The sequence below is a fragment of the Gavialis gangeticus genome, unplaced genomic scaffold (assembly GCF_001723915.1).
Source record: "Gavialis gangeticus isolate Ggan-Ray unplaced genomic scaffold, GavGan_comp1, whole genome shotgun sequence".
NCBI classification, from domain to species: Eukaryota; Metazoa; Chordata; order Crocodylia; family Gavialidae; genus Gavialis; species Gavialis gangeticus.
Window position 1 is genome coordinate 192,309,025 of NW_017728992.1, and position 18,673 is coordinate 192,327,697.

At 45.6% G+C, this 18,673-nt stretch overlaps 1 protein-coding gene across 1 annotated transcript in view; it reads right to left on the reverse strand.

Annotated features, from left to right (window-relative positions):
• The window catches only part of KCNQ3 (potassium voltage-gated channel subfamily Q member 3), a 92,822-nt gene extending 86,581 nt beyond the window's left edge, over positions 1–6,241 (reverse strand). The window contains exon 1 of the mRNA XM_019519620.1: positions 6,201–6,241. Coding sequence (XP_019375165.1) covers positions 6,201–6,241 — 41 coding nt within the window. The remainder of the gene's footprint in view (positions 1–6,200) is intronic.
• Positions 6,242–18,673: the final 12,432 nt, after the last annotated feature.

The window sequence follows — 18,673 nt, forward strand, 5'->3', positions numbered from 1 at the left end:
GTCTGGGGGGGTACTAGGTCGCCAATGGGTGTTCCCCAGCAGCCAATTGCCCAGCCAGTGGTGAAACCAGAAGTGCACTTCCACCAGCACTTCCAGTTTCGCGGATGGCGTTTCCAGGGGGTGCAGAGCCAATCTCAGGGGGTGCACATGCACCCACGTGCACCCCCTACGCGTCGCCAATGCAGGCCACCCTGCAGCTCCTCTCTGCTAATGTCACCACCACCACCACCAATGCCACCTCCGGGCTGCCCAGCAGGGCAGCGGTAGCAGTGGAGAGGAGCCGCAGGACAGCCGGAGCGTGGACTCTGGGTGGCCACAGCAAGAAGAGCCCAGTAGCGGCAAGGGGGAGGCAGATGCTTTTCCCCTGTGCCCAGCAGCAGCTTCTGCCCAGCTGCTGCCACTGCTGCTGCTGCTCATCACAGGCAGGAGGTACAGAGCCGACATGGGGTGGGTGCAGGTCGGGGCTGTGCATATGGGTCCCAGCTGGTCTGGACCTGGTCTGCTCCAGCTGAGGCAAGTCTGGAACAGATGTGGGGGGGGCTGTGTGCTCAGCTGTTGCTGGGTCCTGGTGGCAGTGGTGGGGAGGAGCTGCAGGGTGCACAAGGCTCCAGACTGTGGGGGGGGGGGAGGGTCCTGATCAGCCTGCAACAGTTCCCCAGAATTGCCTATGCGGCCCGCAGGTCCAAATAATTGCCTGTCTCTGCATTAATCCATGTCGAAACAGAATAAGAAAAAAAATCAGAACAAATGCAGTTTCAACACCGACAACAATATACAGGGTGTCAGCAATTTCACCCAAGTCAGCAGTATTTTAATTTCTTTGTAAACCACCACAGCACTTTTAGGGGGCTTATTAGCTGGACTGTGAATTTATGTACGAGGCCAGTGGTTCTCAGTCTCACCAGTGGTACATAGACAACCTGTCAGTGGTACGCATTAACAGATTATAATTACTTTAGATGACAAAAATTTGCTGGTGGTACTTAAGGTTGAACTGAAAAATCTGCTGCTGGTATTTAAGGTTGTATCATTTTAAATTGGTGGCGCGCAATCTGTGAGAGTTTGGGAACTCCTGCCCTAGACTGCACCTAGGGAGCTACACAGCAGTGCAAACCACTGGGGATTTGGTGAGAATGCCTCTGGGGGCAGCACACCGGACTGGAAGAGGTGTCATCCTTTTTCATGCTGTAGCATGGGGAATTCAGTCTGCTGCCTGGTGGGTCCATGGACTGAAGCACTCCTTGCACAGTCATAATAATGATCCACTTTTCCCCTAAAACATAATTGTCAGACTCAGACTTCTTTACTGTAACAGAAACTAGGACCATAGTCACGGTGACTTCATACCTAAGATTTGACCAAAGATTTCAGACTCAGCTAGACCACACTTGGTCTACGTTGATATTGTTCATGCTGGTACATCATAGACAATGGATCTGTGTCATTTTCCAAAGCAATGTCCTTGTGAACTATAACTACATTACTGGTATGCTTTGGTCTGTAGTAATCTTATCCTATAAAAGCACAGTGGGTATATGAGCTGCCAGGTTCAGTGGGGAGGAATTCAATTTTTAGTATAAAATATTAGGCCTTTCCTACAGATATTGCCTGGAAGTGACATCTAGTATTAGCGCATGGACCAGGGAGATAGGACTAGTGGATTCTGTCTCTGATGTGTCACGGATACCTGTGTGAACAAACAAGCCACTATTCTTCTCTTAGCCTCAGTTTACCCAGCTGTAAAATGTGTGCAATTATAATTACCTGTATGTCACAGGTTCTCACTTAATCCAAATTAATGTTTATAATTTAACATCTGAAAATTAAATCCCTTTAGGCTAAGTATCAGTTACTAAACATAATGTTTTTGTTAATGCAGAGACGGGAAGCCATGTCTGGTTGCAGGAAATGGCAGCCAAGAACAAAAATTGCTGAGGAACCTGAACTAATGCATTTTACTGCTGTTTACTATGAAAAAAAATCTTTGCCCACTCTCACAACCAACATACACTACTTTTAAGAGGATTCTCATTGCTAATCAGACCACTTAAACAAGTGTTAACAGCGATAAGGGATCCTTGGCTACAGCAACCTCAATCATTGCAGAGCTGGAAACATTCAGGGACACTACTGCTACTTAAGTGGATGGGCTGAGCATGGGCCTTTGGTTTGACCATGCAGGTTCTGAGTGCTGCATGCTAAGATAATAGGGAACAAGCATCATCACCAGCTGTAGCACCATTTTGTTCAAGAGATTCCCTTTCTGCCCTTATATTGTCATGCCTTTCCTAACTGCCTGGATGGGCTGTCTCAGTGTCAAATCGCTGATTATCTAGAGCGAGCATATCGAGGAGGGAAGCAGGAGTCAGGACTCCACGTTCCACTCTGCAGTTCTTTCCCTGATTCGCTACATGACCCTAGACGAGCCATTTAACCTGCTTGTACTGTAATTTGCCTGTGTGTTAAAGAGATGCAATGCTTACCTACCTCACCCGGGTATTCTTAGCCTTGGGTTAATTAATGTGTGTCAACTGCTTTGAGATCCTTGGGTGAAAGGTGCTATAGAGTATGATTAATATTCATGAAAAAAGTGATAACATCCCCATGTGAGAAATGCAGGCATGCACCTCTTTCTGCAAACAGTTTTTATAGTGGTTTGCTACTGGCCATATTTTGCTACTTTCCTGAGAATACCACCCCTTCTCCATGGGTTTATTTTATAGTATGTGGATCCTGCTTAGGTCTGGTTAGGCATTTCATAAAACATGCTCTTGGCAATGGCTCTCAACCTCAGCAGTCATTTCATTGCTATGATCTGAAATATGATCTGAAATGGTACTATTCCTTTTTTTTTTAAGCTTTTCCCCTCCGTACCCTACTGACTTTGGGCAGATATCAGATGTATCCAAAAAACAAATGCCACAACCTGAGCCAGAAATGGACAATATTCAGTATTAAAAAAGATGGCATCTGTTTTGTGGTCAGCATTAGATGGTGGGGGATATGGTTGGAGTATGTCCACCAGTCAATAACGGCATGATCTGGTGGAACAGGACAGAGAGTTGTCTCCCAACAAATCAGTCTATGAATAGGTGGAGGTGTGAGAAAGCGCTACTTCAACAAGGCTCAGAGCAGAGGGGAACTTCCTGCTCCCTATTATTTAACCCCTTTTCCCCCCTGGACTCAACAGAAAGATTTCTTCTGACTTCAGTGGACATTAGATCAGACCCTTTGAGAATGATGTATCTGCTTTCTTTAGCATGAGTCACTGAAGCTCATCCAACTCAAGTCATAGCTGCCAGGTCTGTGACCTACTAGGCTAAATGAATCACACATGTTTTACGTGCCTTCAATATTTCAAAAGATATCGTTAGCCAGACTTCCCATAAGTAGAGTAATGACAAAAAAAAAGAGGACAGGCATTGAAAATATGCCTTTTGAATCAGGAATAGAAACTAGCAGATCTATCAGACTGAAACCTGGCTCCCTGCACCCTTCACAGTCTACTCATGTTCTCTAATTGCTCTAGTGATTTGTAGTTAATCAAGGCCATTCTCCTTCACTGCCCATCTCCCTCTGCTGTCTGATCGCCCAGTGAAGTCACCAGCTAAATTTGTGGCAATGCCAGTCATGTACATGGCAATAGGCTGAGTTATTGCAAAGCACAGAGCTGGGACCTCGCTGTAGGGTCAAGCCAGAGACAAATCAGCACTGGGGAAGCAATCAATCCCTTACTTTTTGGATACAAGCTCATTTCTAGAGATGGGGTATGCAGAAACTGGCCTACATTTAGGAGGCCCTGCTAAGATTCTGGCTTCTGCCTAGTTGGTGCACTACATTAGATGCAACATCTATCAAGCTAATCCACCTCCCCCCTTTCAGACACCCTTCTTTAAATTAATCAGCCTTGCAGCAGATTACGTACGACTTTGGGATGATGCTATATATCAGCACCATTGGGTGACAGGTTGCACTGAATTCCATTTGCCAATGCAATGCATATTTAATAGCACAATTTAGACTATTAATATTCACAGATGGGTCTTAAAATTAACTGTAAATTAACTCCAGATAAGGACCTAGATAGTACTGCACACAGCTCAGATGCCTACTCTGTGCTCAAGGGGGGCAAAAGCATAAAGAGCACGCTGCGCTATTTTAGGAAGGTGTGAAAACAATAAGAGACAGTTAAAGAGGGGACTTGATGGAGCTGTATAAATAAGGAATGTTTTAGAGAAAGGACCTTTGTACCTTCACTTAGGTAGTGAGTGTGTTGACAGCCTGCTCACCTGGGGGAAAAATCCTGTTCACCCTCCCAGAGCTGAGTTATGGTGCGGACAGAAGGAAAAACTGAAACGTTACAAACAACCTTTGCAACACTGCAAAGGGCCAAGCGTACACACAAGGCTCTGTTTTGGAGCATTTCACTTTCTGTTACATGTGCAAGGGGACAAGGGACATAGCTAAGTGGCGGCTTACTCCCACATACCCCGTGCCTCCCTGCCACACCTCTGCTGACTTGCACAGCCCTCCCCACTGCTCCTCATGGTGTCAGACCCAGGGGAAAATAAGAGATTTGGGAGATTTGGGGCTGGAAAATCAGGATCCTGGCAGTCCCATCACCCCATCTTCCACTCCTGCTTACCCCTCTGCCTCCCCTCCTTGTGCAGGGAGAGGGAAGCAGACCTGTAGGTTGCTGCAGGCTCCTCTAGCCCCGCTGGGCTGGCACTAAAGGAGGCTGCAGTGTTTTGATATGTTCCGGGAGGCAAATGCCACAAGGGCTGTACTTATGTCTTTCCCCCCCCCACCCCGGCCAGCTCAATTTATTCCTTTATTAAACATATCCAAGCATGTTTCACTCAGTAGCACCTCAAGCATTACACCCTTTACTAAAATTATAACCTTGTCTGGCTGTGACTCGCTCCCACCCCCCCATAAGGCTGCAAGACACCCCCTTTCCCCAACATGACCAGATGCACAGCCTTTTTCCTCTGGCACTGGGCTGGGGCTAGGCAACACTTCCTTTTCCCTCATAGGCCACAGCCGCTGTCCCCTTTCCCTTAGGGGGTCCATGGGGCCGGGTTAGGGCTGTGCCGCACCTTCTCCCCTTCCCTTTGTGAGACTGTGCCATGGCCCCTTCCCCCCACCCCGCCGACCTGGGCCATGGTCCCTTTTCCCTGGACAGGGAGGCTGAGGGGCCAGGTTATGTCCCTTCTCCCCACCCACAGGGCCGAGTGAAGGCCCTTCCCTCAGTGCAGTGCGGGGCTGGGACCAAGCTGCCCAGCACTGCTCTTGCTTGGCCAGATGGAGCCTGCTGCGCCAACCGTGGGTGCTGGACTGGACCTACCATGTGGCCCACGGTCGGACCAGGCACTGCCTACCTGGCCCGCTGGGGAAACAAGTTGAACACCGCTGGCCTCAAACAACCTCCACACATTTTTACTAAAAGGATTTGCCGTACTGATTGATGGTACATGCAGGAGGTCGGTTTGGGACTGCAGTGGGGATAAGGGAGAAGGCAGTCCCTTAAATATCTAGCCTCTATGCCAGGGGTTGTCAACTGGGGGTACCTGGGAAGGCCCTAGGTGGTACGCGTGGGTGGACAGAGACGGAGCGCCGCCACCCACCACCCCGTGCGGCTGCCACTTGGGAGCAGGGCCGGGGGGCGAAAGCAGCAGTGTCCCTCCGGCCGGACATGGGGTGGGGGGAAGCTTGCACACAGCATTTGCTGTCGCCCTCCAGCACCCCATGCTGCCGCCGCTCCGTGTCCGGCCATGCACCCCCTTATCCCCCGTTGTGTCTGGCCGCTCCCCTCTGCTCCACGTCCAGCCACTGGGGGTACAGGTATTTAAAAAGTTTGAAAACCCTTGTCCTATGCCATTTCCTCCATGTCCAGGCTTCTTTAAGTGCCAACACCACATCTTCATTTTCTACTTCCTATCAAACACGGTGGCTGGCCATTTTTGTCACCTACCTGCCTCTTGCATTACTCAGAACTCATTTAGAGCGGAGGTGCCGGGAAGTTCAGCCTCATTTGGTGTCTGAATACCACCTGCCCAGTACTGTTAACTTTGCACAAAACAACTTTTTCAAGACTCCTATCTGAGGTTTTCCATGCAGCCTGGCCACGCAGTCCCCACATCGCAGAGCAACCTTTAGACACAGCTTGACTAGTCTACCCAAGGTCCAGATCACCTTACTTAAACTGTGAGCCAACAGGCCGTGTTTTGCTAAGCGCCATTTCCCTAATCTAGACATAGCAACTGAGAGTTGCAGATTGTTGGCACCTATGCAAGTCAAGCTCTGCTGACAAGAGGAGGTTGAACCCCATTAATGGTAAGTGTCCCAATCTCCCCTGGGTCACATGGTCTGCCCGCCGCCATCTCTCTGTCTTGTCTGGATTGAGTTTCAATTGATTCACCTGGATCCAGCCTCCAACTGCAGCCAGGTACTGGGGAAGGATTGAAACTGTGGGGCCAGGGTCAGAAGAGGAGAGGTAGAGCTAGGTATTATCAGCACACTAATGGCACCTCACTCCAAATCTCTAAACAATCTCACCTGGTGACTTCGTATATACATTGAACAGGAAGGAAGACAAGATGCAGTCCTGGGGGACCCCACAGGAAAGATCCTGAGAATGAGCAATCACTCATCATTGCCCTGTGGGACCTACCTGGTAGGGAAGAGCAGAACCCATTTACAGCAGTCCTGCAAATACCCACCAGGTCCTGTCAACATTTACGGGACCCTCACTTTGACTCTGTCTTCACTCTGTACAGTCCTCACGTTTTTATTCTCTTTCTCTCTGTGGCTGAAGGAAACTCTTACCATGTTTAAATCTCCTTTGCAGTCTAACACAAGCTGATCTCTGGCAATTCCCACTTAACCCCTGAACTTTCTGAACTCTAAGATGTAGCTTTTTTTTTTTTTTGCTGATCAAAAAAAAGTTGAAAAAGCAACAGGTAGGAGAAGGACCCATCTTTTACATTAACTGTTTTTCAGTTACCTGACCAGGTAGGAATAGACCCACAGGTGAAATAGGATCTGGCCTTAAGTCTGAAATAGCATCAACTTTTGTTGCCAAGGAAATTTCCCAGCTATCACACCCAGGACGACTTAGGTTCTACTAGTATTGTCACTATTTGTTCTCTAGTCAATATTTAGGAAGCTAAAATTTTCTGTAATTCCACAATTTATGGCAGGATTTACCACTCTTACATTACAGAAATCTTTGTCCACATCTGAATCTCACCCTGAGTCTAGAGCCGACCCCTTCCATCCTTTCTCCTTGCCCCACCTCACCAAAGAAAACGTCTTCTACAATGCCTCCCCAAAGATTTTGATTCAGAGCAATTCCATTGTATCCATCTGATCACTTCCTATTACTTTTCAGTCTATAGCATTATCCTGCTGTTACCTTACCATCCACTATTACCTTTATTTTACTTTTTCCAAGTAGCATATGCGCTTCACTGTCTCTATTACATCATGATAACTATTTCACCATATCTCTGTTACTGCTGTGCTTGATGGTTTTATATCCTGCACCAGTAGTTCTACTTCCACCATTTTGTTGCTCAGTCTCCTTGAGTTAATTTAGAAAAGGGCCCTGTCATATGTTCACTTGCAACAGTTGGAAATCATTGGAATATTGTGATCTAGTAAAGTTAGTAGGTGCTAGGGTGGTATCACTACTTGAACATACATCTGCTTATGTTTAACTGTACTTAGTAAGTGTTAAGTGGAATGTGACCCCCACCCAAATGTGGTTTCACAAAAAGTTTTAGCTCTACTGGGTGTAAGCCTTTTGTTAACTGCATCATCTCCCCACTGCTGTTCCCACCAATATGGTAACTGCCTTTCCCATAAGACACACAAGCCTACCCTCTGGCACTCCACTGTGCCTACTACTCCTCAATCACCTGATTTCGCCCTTTTGATATATTAAAACATCACTTGGTTTTAAACTCTATTTATGCACAATTATCAGCCTTGATCCCAAAAGATTGGTACCCATGTAATTATCCACCAACAAGAATCCTCCTTTTGGGATTGTCTCACAGTGGTCAAAATCACAAAAACTCTCCCAATGGTTGCAATCCTTGAGTCATTTGCTGATATAGAATTGTTATTGTTGTTCCTAACTTTGCCATCCTCCTTTAGAAATCAGACTTACTGCACTGAAGATCACCTAAATGTCTGCTTTTCTGAGCATCTTCCCCAGCTCTGCATAGTCATTCTCAACCTATCACAGTGGAAACCTGGCCTGACGTGAACAACAGTCAGTACATTTTAACCTGCTTCCATCTGAATTATTTTCAGTCTCAGTCCAAATCTCCAACCTTTGCTCCTGACAGACAACAAACCCTTCTGTTCGGTAGCTCGGTCCTGTTGACAGGCCTATCAGTTCTTCTAAGCAAGAACTCTCCATTCATGCAGATCTGCCTCTTCCTAGCGTTGGTGTGAAACTCAGGTTTTCCCCCATCTGCTCTTCCTTCTGTCTACAGATCATTCTGTCTTCTGTTCTCTCCCACAGTCTCCTGTATCATTCACTGGGCAATTCAGAAAGTCTCCTTCAAAACAGAGATACCAATTCTATTAATTCTCCCTGTCACAGGGGTTTCCAAAGTTTTGCTCTTAAAGGACCATTTCAAAGGGGCAGTCCTGGGCGGTGGGCCACATTCTGGCACTATTTAAAAAACATTACACTTTAATTAAGGTAAAAACAGAAAACACAGAATAAAATAATTTTTTAACTTTATTTTTTCTGTTACTATTACCTGGATTTCTAGATTTATCAGATAATAACAAATGAAGCCTTAAGTTCAACAGCTGTAATTAGCTTGCCAAGTCTTTAAAAATGATATCACATAAAAATGATAGAAATGACATTAAAATACATTATGTTGGAAAAAAAGTGCAAAAGTCTCATACTTCAGTTTTTAGAGTGAGATTTGTGCCTCTGATTTTTCTCAGATACCATGTGCTGCAATCTTGGTTCGATGCTTGACATAGCAATATGGAGAACCACATGAAGATGATTGCCTGCCAGCCTAAATCTTAACTTAGCCTTGTTTATATTCACGGTAGAGAAGGCTCTCACATACATATTTCTGAATCAAGAAGCCATGCATCATCCACGTTTACATATTGCAGGGTTGGTTTCAGGGAAGAATTGTTTTGGGTACCGCAGGGGTTAGTCCCATTGAGTTGAGATCAGGGAATGGAGCAGTCACCTTAACTGTACTAACAAAATGCCTAATTTAAGGCTTTTCTAGTATAATTGGAAAGAGCAACAGAAGATAAACACAATGGGGAATATTGCCACCAATGGGCAGGGGTGCACAACACACACAACATGCTTGTCATAAAACTGAACCAGACTTAGTTCCTGGTAAGATGCCTTGGCCCGCATGCTCTCTTACAAGTTGATCCGTTTTAACTGTGTGTCCTCCGGAGCACTTTCTAGGTCACATGCAAAAAAATAACCCAGGCTTGTTCATGACGTTTCAAATCCAAAAAGCACTAGTTGAATATTCCAGCAAGCATTTATTCAGGTGTTATCATCCTCCTGCCTGTGGGCCAGATCTGGCCCATGGAGCCAGGTCATCCAGCTTGGATGTGTCCCCACAGATCTAGAAATTTGGCAGCAGGGGAGTGGTAACAAATAATGTTCCCATTACTACCAAATTTCCAAGGAGGGCTGAGGGCCAAATAATGTGGTCCTGGTTGTGGAGTTGGAACCATAGGTCTGATCTGGAGCATGAGCCCAGAGCCAGTGCCCAATGTGATGCATGGTGCCAGGACCTCTTTTTGGTTCATGGAGCCAGGACTATGCACTGGGCCATTGCTATGCACCTGCTGGATCAGGTGCTGGCTAGGTTGGCCTCATTCACTGGTTTGGGTCCCAGCCACCCTGTACCCCAGACCAGCACCACGTGTTGGATTAGGCCCATGGCCCATGGACCCAAGGTATAGAATAGGTGTTGCATCCCCTCTGGATCTGCCCATTAGCCATATGTTCTGCCTGAGTTAAAGGACTGTAACAACCCCTCTCCTCAGAAAAAAGATCTGTGTGATGATCCCTATTGCTTGAAGATACAGAATGGGGCACTGATTAAACCATCTTCTTTGCCCTCCACATTCCCAGAGGGTTTCAACTCTGGAGAGATTTTAACGTTCCTTTGGTCCACTTGTAAGGCATTGCTTTTAGTATAATTTACCCTTGGTACCAAGCACTGTTCAAGAAGCATCACTTGGAGCCAAAGGGCACATCTATACACCCTTCAACTGTGCTAGGAAGCACTGCCATGAACAAAAACACTCGGCCCACTCCCTCCCACTCCATGTGCACCAAATGCTGGAAAAATGACTGTTGCTGCCATTACAGCATTGCTGAGTACATACAGTGCTGCTCAAATAAGCGTTCTTGAGACTGACACTAGCACTGGGAGCACCTGGAGCAGGACATGGCTACATTACATGTTTTCAACATTTGGATCACACAGAAGGGGAGCAAGTGGGTGGGGTGTATTTTCATAGCGCTGTTGCCTAGCATGATTTGACCTGGTACAGACATGCCCAGAAACTGTGACACAGACCTGTTTCATATAGCATCAACGTTGTAGCAGAACAACACGGATGTATTTAAACAGGCTCCCTCAGGTCCCAGATACGTACTCTGGCTGCTGGACTTCCAAGTAACAAGAGGGACAATTTCTCCTTTCTGCATTTTGTATGGGAAAAGGGCCAATTTATTCTCAGTGCCTGTCTGGAGGAAAGGCATTCACAGTTGTGAACTGTGAGTGGAGAAGGATATCTTCCTCTTGCCAGGAATGATGCACCTATGTCCTGAAGACTAGTGGAATTTAAACCTCCCCAGGCCCCTCTTGTTGGCTAATTTTGGTGGCTTGCCCTTCAGCGTGTTGGCTTTTGCAGATCAGACTTGTAGGCATGTTGCTCTCCTGATGCAAGGTGACTAGCCACTAAGAAAAGGTAAAGAGGGAGAGGTGCAATCAAAGCACCACTGCTCGGCGAGACCTAGGTGCTTAACTTCTGGCTGGCAAGAGGCCCTGCCCTCTACCCTGGCGACCTTTCTGCATTCAGGATTCACAACTACAGACCCATTCCTGGAGACAGGCTCTCAATGCAGTGTGCGCACATCTGAGCCCAGGCACCACTATGAATCCCAAGATGCAGCAATGGCAATGCTGAGCACAAACGCCCTTTGCAGGCTTTGCCCTTTGCCCACAAAATGGTTAAGTCAAACCTAAACAAGGAACTCAGGATTTCTCTCCATGGGAACAGAACCCGGGGGTCTTGGCCAACACCAATATTTGGTAAGGGAATTTGCCTTCAGCATCTCAGAGCTGGCAGGTATTTGGGGATTTGTAAGGCAACAGCATTGTCATTTCGTCTCCATCCGAATCAGGAACAGCTCATCAGTAACAATCCAGTGGCCAAGACAGCCACAGGATTGGGGCGAGTAGAAGATGTGAGATCTTAATTTTAATATTCATGTCCTCTAAGGCAACATTTGTGATCTCATGGATTTAGCATTGGGCTGAGAGCCAGGACTTCAGGATTCTGTTCCCGTTTCTGTCAGCGATTCACTGGGCACTGAGTTTCCGTTGGCGAATCGCGGAGGCCAACATTTTCAAATTCAGATGCTAAAATTAGACACTTAAATGAGTGGTTTTCTTTTCTCAGCTGTTGAGCAACCGTAACCAGACTAGAAATAATGGAAGACTTCTCCCTTCTCTTTCAAGAACCATATTTAGTCATAAGACAACTTATTTATGTGGTGGCAGAGTGATGCTGCAGTGATGGTGGTCGAGGAATTACACAAAGGGCAAGGGTTCCTGGCAGGGGGCAGGATGATGTCTTGTATTGGACCAACTGTATGCTTGGAACAAGGTTTGACAAGATTTTAAATGCAAGATATTTCCCCTCAGGTAATGAAAGACTTTACCTAATGAAGAATGATTTATATTTGAAAGCTTGCCTAACCTTACTTCAACCATGCAGTTGAGCCAATGAAAGATTCCCCAAAAATCCTTGCCTCTCACAATTTATTTATGGGCAAAATGAATTCCCTACCACTTCAAGTGTTTTAAAAATAAAATTGGGATGTCTTTATACAGGACATGCTCTGGCTCAGCCTGAAGTTATGGGACTGATTACTGAACTACTGGGCAAAACTGCATTATTCAGGGCAGACTAACAGACCAGAATGGTACCTTCTGACCTGAAAGTCTATGAAAGCAAACCTCCCCCATCACAGTTAAATGGATGAAAAGAACATATGTTGCACGGCAGTGCATGACCAGTATTTCCAGGAGAAGGAACACTGGCCAGGAAAGGACTTAAAAAACTGAGTGGTAGGAAGAAATGGGGGAAGAGGTTTAAGGAAGGGGGTAAAGGGAAGGGGAAAGGTATAAATGAAAATGTGCCATATACATAATAGAAAAGGAGCTTGGATAAGGAGCAATGAGTACATTAGGTGGAATATGGAGGGTGGAAGGATAGGTAGAGAGGATTAGGAACAGGGGTGGCTGTCAGCCCCACAATCTGTTCTCTCTCTCTCTCTCAGGGCCCTGTTCCTCTAGAAGTATCTGATTCCTGCTCCCTATTATTGTCTGGAGTGGCTCCATTTCTCCAGGGTTTTTTTCTCCCCAAGGTTCCTAGGACCTTGCACCATTAGTGGACTCCAATCCCATCAGCTTCCCATGTGAATCACTGTCTTGGGAGGTGCCTTTTTAGGTAACGTAATTCAAACCTTTGAAAAGCCAATGCAAAGTTAAGGCATTCTCAAATGTTTGTTGGGGGGGAGGGGGCTTCCCGGGGGCTAGTCTGAAGCAGGCCTTGTTTCCCAAGGCTTTAGATAGAGCTAGAAGGTCTGACAAAAGTGAGGTTGGGGGGAGTCTTGCTGGTGTAATGACTAGTAACATCTATCACTTGGACTACCTAACAAAGGGAGCATGCAGGCCTTCACTAAGATGCTCTTTGCAAATGTACACAGGTAAAGAGGATGCCAGACAGCAAGGAGCTATCTTTTTAATATTTTAATGGTTTTCAGCATGCTAATGGCTCAATGAGGTAGAAAGAAGAGAGTAAACATGATGTGGTAGGGGCAGATGAGGCAATGGATACAGAAACAGAAACACATACCTGTCTTCTCTCATGGTTATCTCATATCAGAAACACATACCAGTCTTCTCTCATGGTTATCTCGTATCTCATGTAATAAAACCACTGAGACTGAGTCATAGACGATACCTGTGATTTCTCTTAGCAGCTACATACTCCAAACCTTTTAAACATATGCCAATAATCCCCATTTTACTCTAAGAAAGTGTAGAGAGAGGAGCACATAGGAATTACAAGGCATCTTTTATTTTATCTAGCCACAGGTGCGTCTCAGATGCCAACTTAAATAATAACTATGACTTCAGAAATGGTCACTATTACGAGACAGATCATTCTCCCTTTGAAAAACCCAAACAAGTTTAATAACAAAGAATGCAAATGTGCACGCTTCTTTAAACACAGTAAAGATTGCTTGCTTGGAGCCTTCTGAAACATCTGCTATACTTTAGAATTGTTTTATTTTAATGCATGATGCCACCTAATACTTACTTTCCATATCCCTCTCCCATGGCAAAAAAAACACCATGTCCTGACACAACCTACATCATTCAGTATTGATATGAGGTGCCCATGGTCTCTCATGGTCTCAACCAAAACCTTCTTTTGCTCACACCTGAAAGGTCAGGCAGAGGGAGCTGCACCTGACAGAGGACCGCTGGCCCCTCAAATCACCTCTTCCCACAATCGGTTCTGCCAGGAGACTCCAACGAATCCCTCCACCATTCAACACAGCTATGTGCAACACAAGTGAGTGTAGCTACAGTGCTGTCAGCTAATTCCCATTCACTAATGCCACCTATCAGGGGCAGAGTAAAGGTTGCATGAACAGATAAACTGGTTTTCTTGATTTTCAGACATTAAGAGTATGAAATACCTTAATTCTTTATTTTCATATTGTCCAATATTAGAATTTTGAAGAATCCGGTGCACAAACGCTGCATAGAAAAGTTAACTTGGTGTTAAGGAATGGGGTTTTTGTCACTTACTCTGCTATATTCTTATCTTCTAGCATTTGTTCTACATGACCTATAATTTTTGGTTGTAGAGTCCCAGCCTTCAGTATCCTTTCAAGCTTTCTTAAGCTCTATTTTTTTAACAAAAAATTCCCTTTTTCCTCTAAAGAAGAGTTTAATTATGTCATTTCTTAAGCTCTCCGTTGCATGCAGCACCACAATCTCCCTCATATTTATCGTTGTGATGCAAATGCGGTTTCAGCTCATTTGTTCAAGTCTGAGTAGTGACAATCACAGCAGGAACTAGAAAATAATGAATGTTATCATATGGTAAGGTAAAGCAGCTTGTCTGTCTTTCAGAGAGGCTTTCTCAGCACAAAACTTCCATTAACCCTAAGGGCTATGGACAGAAATTACACACAAACCCGTTTAAGTAATCAAAAACTGGTTTAAACCTGTAACAGAACACTTAAACCAGTTTCAAAATGGCTGAAACTGGTTTAAGGTAAACCTGGTTAAATGTAATATCAGATTTAACTGATTTGGGTCAAGCCAGTTTATGAAACTTCTGTCCCAGCCCCCTTCCTGGTTCAAGTTAAATCACAGTCCCCCAGCATCCCAGCATGCTTTCCAGCAATGGGCTGGGCTCCAGCAGAGAAGGGTTGGGGGGGGCAGATGGAGAGAAGGGAGGCAGGGTCTCCCCACCCCCAGGCAAACCCTGGCTGGGGTCTGGGGCCAGGGAGGGGGTTAAACTTTCCTTCCCCCTGATTACACAGATGCCCTGCCCTGCTCTGGCTGCAACTGTGGACCCAAAATCCCAGAAGCACCTGGAAGCAGGAAGAGGAAGTGATGAGTAACCCTGCAGTGTCCTGCTGCTGTGATTGTGAACTGCAAATCCCAGAGACCTTCCAGCAGGAAGAGGAAGCAAACACACAGCCCATGCTGGCTACATACCAGAGAGCTATGCTCTAGTACCCCCCGGCTTTTGGCCTGAGCCACTGCAGGCATGTGGCTGCAGTTCCTGAATCAAAAGTGAATGTCTGTCCAGTTGTTTCTCAGTTTAATCTCTGAAGCTCAGAGTAACCTGCAAAGACTGAATTGATTCAGCCTCAGACTTTTTGACTGTCTGTACTTAGCCCTAACGACAGCCTTGAATGACTATTTTTAGATCAGAAGCATAAAAATAAAGCTGTACAATCTTTTTTTTGCTGCAAATTCAGTACGTTCACAAAGCTCAGTTAATGTTCCATGTGACACGATGTTAGCACGCTTTTCAAATTTTTCCATTGATGAATATCTAGATTGCAAGACGTGAAGCCAAGGAGTCAAACTTCATCCTGATTTTATCAGTTCTAATGTAAAAACAGCAATTTCTTGTTCAGGCCTTGAAATAATTCAAAAGTCACAAGAACTTCGTGATACGCATCAGAAAGAGATTATCACTGCAAACAGAAACAGAGGAAAAGAAAAGTTAAGTGGCTTGTTTTATGACATTACTTATTTAAATTCCCAGCTGCTGCCACGATCTAGAGCCACACCCTGTCTATAACTATCAGAGATTGTACTTTATTAGGTCCTAAATCCTGCTGCCTGAAAAAGGATAAAGGGCCATGGGGGTGAACTGCATCAATTTCAAGGCTAAATACAGATAGTCGAAAAGCCCAAGGCTGAATCAAGCCAGTCTTTGCAGGTTAGTCTAAACTGCAGAGATTAGACTGAGAAACAACTGGACAGACATTCACTCTTGGTTCAGGAACTTCAGCCACATACCTGCAATGGCTCACACCAGAAGCTGAGGGGCACTAAAGCATGGCTCTCTGGAACATAGCCAGTATGGACTGTGTGTGTTGCTTCCTGTTTCTGCTGCTCTCGAGGTCTCTGGGATTTGCACAATTACAGCAGCAGGACTCTGAAGGGTTGTCACTTCTTCCTGCTTCCAGGTCCCTCTGGGATTTGTAGTCCACAGTATGTTTTTAACAGTGTAAGGCAGGGCAGCTCTGTACTCAGGGGGAGGAAAGTTTACCTCCCCTCCGTGGCCCCAGACCCCAGCTGGGATTTGCCTGGAGGTGGGCAGTCCCTGCCTCCCCCAACAAACCCGTCTCTGCTGGAGCAGACAGCCCAGCCCAGCCCAGCCCAGGGCTGGAAAGTATGCTGGGATGCTGGGGGACTGTAATTTAACTTCAACCAGGAAGGGGTATGGGACAGAAGTTTCATAAACTGGTTTGACCCAAATTAGTTAAGTCTGGGACTACATTCAACCAAGCTAATCTCCAACCAGTTTCAGCCATTTTGAAACTGGTTTACATGCACTGAAGTTCTGTTCCGTTACAGGTTTAAACCGATTTCTGATTACTTAAACCGGTTTATGTATAACTTCTGTCCCTAGCCACAGGTTTCCAAAATAGGTCACTTGATAGTAGAGCTATCTTGGCATTGCATCAGGGAGCTGGGCTGGTCACTGGGAAGCTCTGCTGGAAAGCAAGATAAAAGGTGCTGCATGTATCTGGGAAGGATTCTCGGAGTACAGAAAAGCATCAGCTTTGCTGAGAGCCCCTTAAATCATTCTATGGGTTTTAAGTCAATCTTGGGATTGTTGGGGACCTGACTCCTGACTTCTAAGGAGAACACTCAAGACTGGAAGAGACCCATTACTGTCAGGTAAACCAGCATTTCTCAACCCCAAAAGTGGGTCACAAAAATATATGAAAGGATTGTAAATAAACTTTAAAAATGGATTCTCCTTTAAAGGAGAAAAACAATGGAAACCGTGGGTTTTTACTGGCAGGCTGGCATGTCCCACACACTCACTCCCTGACCCACATACTGGGGGGCAGCAGGTCTGAAGTGAAGGACACCAGCAGGGCCAGGGGGCTGTTTTCTACTTAAACTATTTACTGGGTTGGGACTGGCCATCAATGTTTATAGATGTGTCCGGCTACAAAAATGGTTGAGAACCACTGAGGTCAACCATGTTAGGAGCCTTCACCGATTGTAGGGATTCATGCTGAACGATCCACAAAGTGCTTGCTCAAATGTAGTGCAGCCCAACAGGCTCTACATGTCATATTCCAGGGACCTAGTATCCTTTAGCTTATGATGCTATAAAGTACACCAGGGATGGCGAACCTGTGGCATGTCTGCCATAAGTGGCACAGGCAGCCTGTGTGTGACACATGACAGATCAGGGAGGCAGACAGCAGTGGCGGGCAGAGCAGGGAGCAGAATGCAGAGCAGCAGACTGGGTCGGGAAAGGGATCCGCAGTGGCACTTGGGGAGGGTGCAGGGCTAATCTGTGGCACACCTGGCAGGAAGGCAGCACACTATGTTAAATACAAGAACGAATCAAAGTATACATGTATAGTGAGATTAATCCCTCTGGAACAAAAAGAAATGAGTAAAGCCGACAAGCTTGGATCAGATCAGCAGCTGGCATTCCCCCGTGAATGCTGTATTCCAAAACCTGCAGTTTAATGGTGTTGATCTGCAATTCATGGTCACTGTGAAAGATATAAAACTGGGCCTGTTGGCAGACAGGATAATGGGATACAAACTAAGGGTAGTCTTGGCACAAAGCCTCTCTTCCCTCCAACTATGTTCCTACAAAAAACAAAGGAGACTCTCAGCCTTCCTTTTTTTTCACTTGTTTTATAACCTAGATTTTTTTCTTGAGAAGAAAGTCCTGGAAATTTTACTGCAAACTGACCAATAGGACCAAAAGTTTGCCACTGACTTGTCCAAAGGAGAACAGATTATTATGTCCTTTCACAGTGACCACAGTTGGAGTTACACATCAAGAAAGCCAGCTGTATGTCACCTGATTTTCAGAAGTATACAGATCAGGTGTCTGCTCGACAAAACCTGAGGCCCCTGCAGACGGTACTTCCCAAATGGCATTACAGTTTCGTATGGGGACAGGAAGAGTTTTTATAACTGGCAATTGGTGGAGGGCAGCTTGTATAGGCCTTTCAAAGATAACAAGATCACCTTTGACCGCAAGGCAGCTGCAATCAATACAAAGACACAGAGATAACCCATGCTAAGGTTTCTGTCTAGTTAACTTCTCAACAAGCTTGGTGATGCAACCCCCTGCAACAAGACTCAGTGAGTTCCCACAGATACAGAATAGTGTCTACAACTCCCAACTGAACAAGCTTGCTGATTTTTTTAGCATTTTCATAATCAGTCCATCCACCCACAATGATCTTTGTATGTCCCTTTCCATTTTGGCTTAGTAAGAAAACACCTCCTATGTTCCTAGGCAAATAATCCATCGTTTCCCTGTTTTTCAGGTGCTTATTGTGCTGTTCAAAGACACAAGGGAAAAGGCACATGCACAATAATGGGAGACTATAAGTTACAATATAAAGGAACAATAGTCTCGTAAGACTTATATTTGCATAAAGCACCATCCTTAACCAATATTACACCTATAGGCTAAGGACAAGCATTCAAAAAGCTGGAGCCTGAATTTATTCAACCTTTGCAGGTCAGTCTAACCTGCCTAGGCTGAACTGGTTTGTAACGGGACAAACGTTTGCTCCAGACTAAAACAACGCAGGCACATGCCAGGC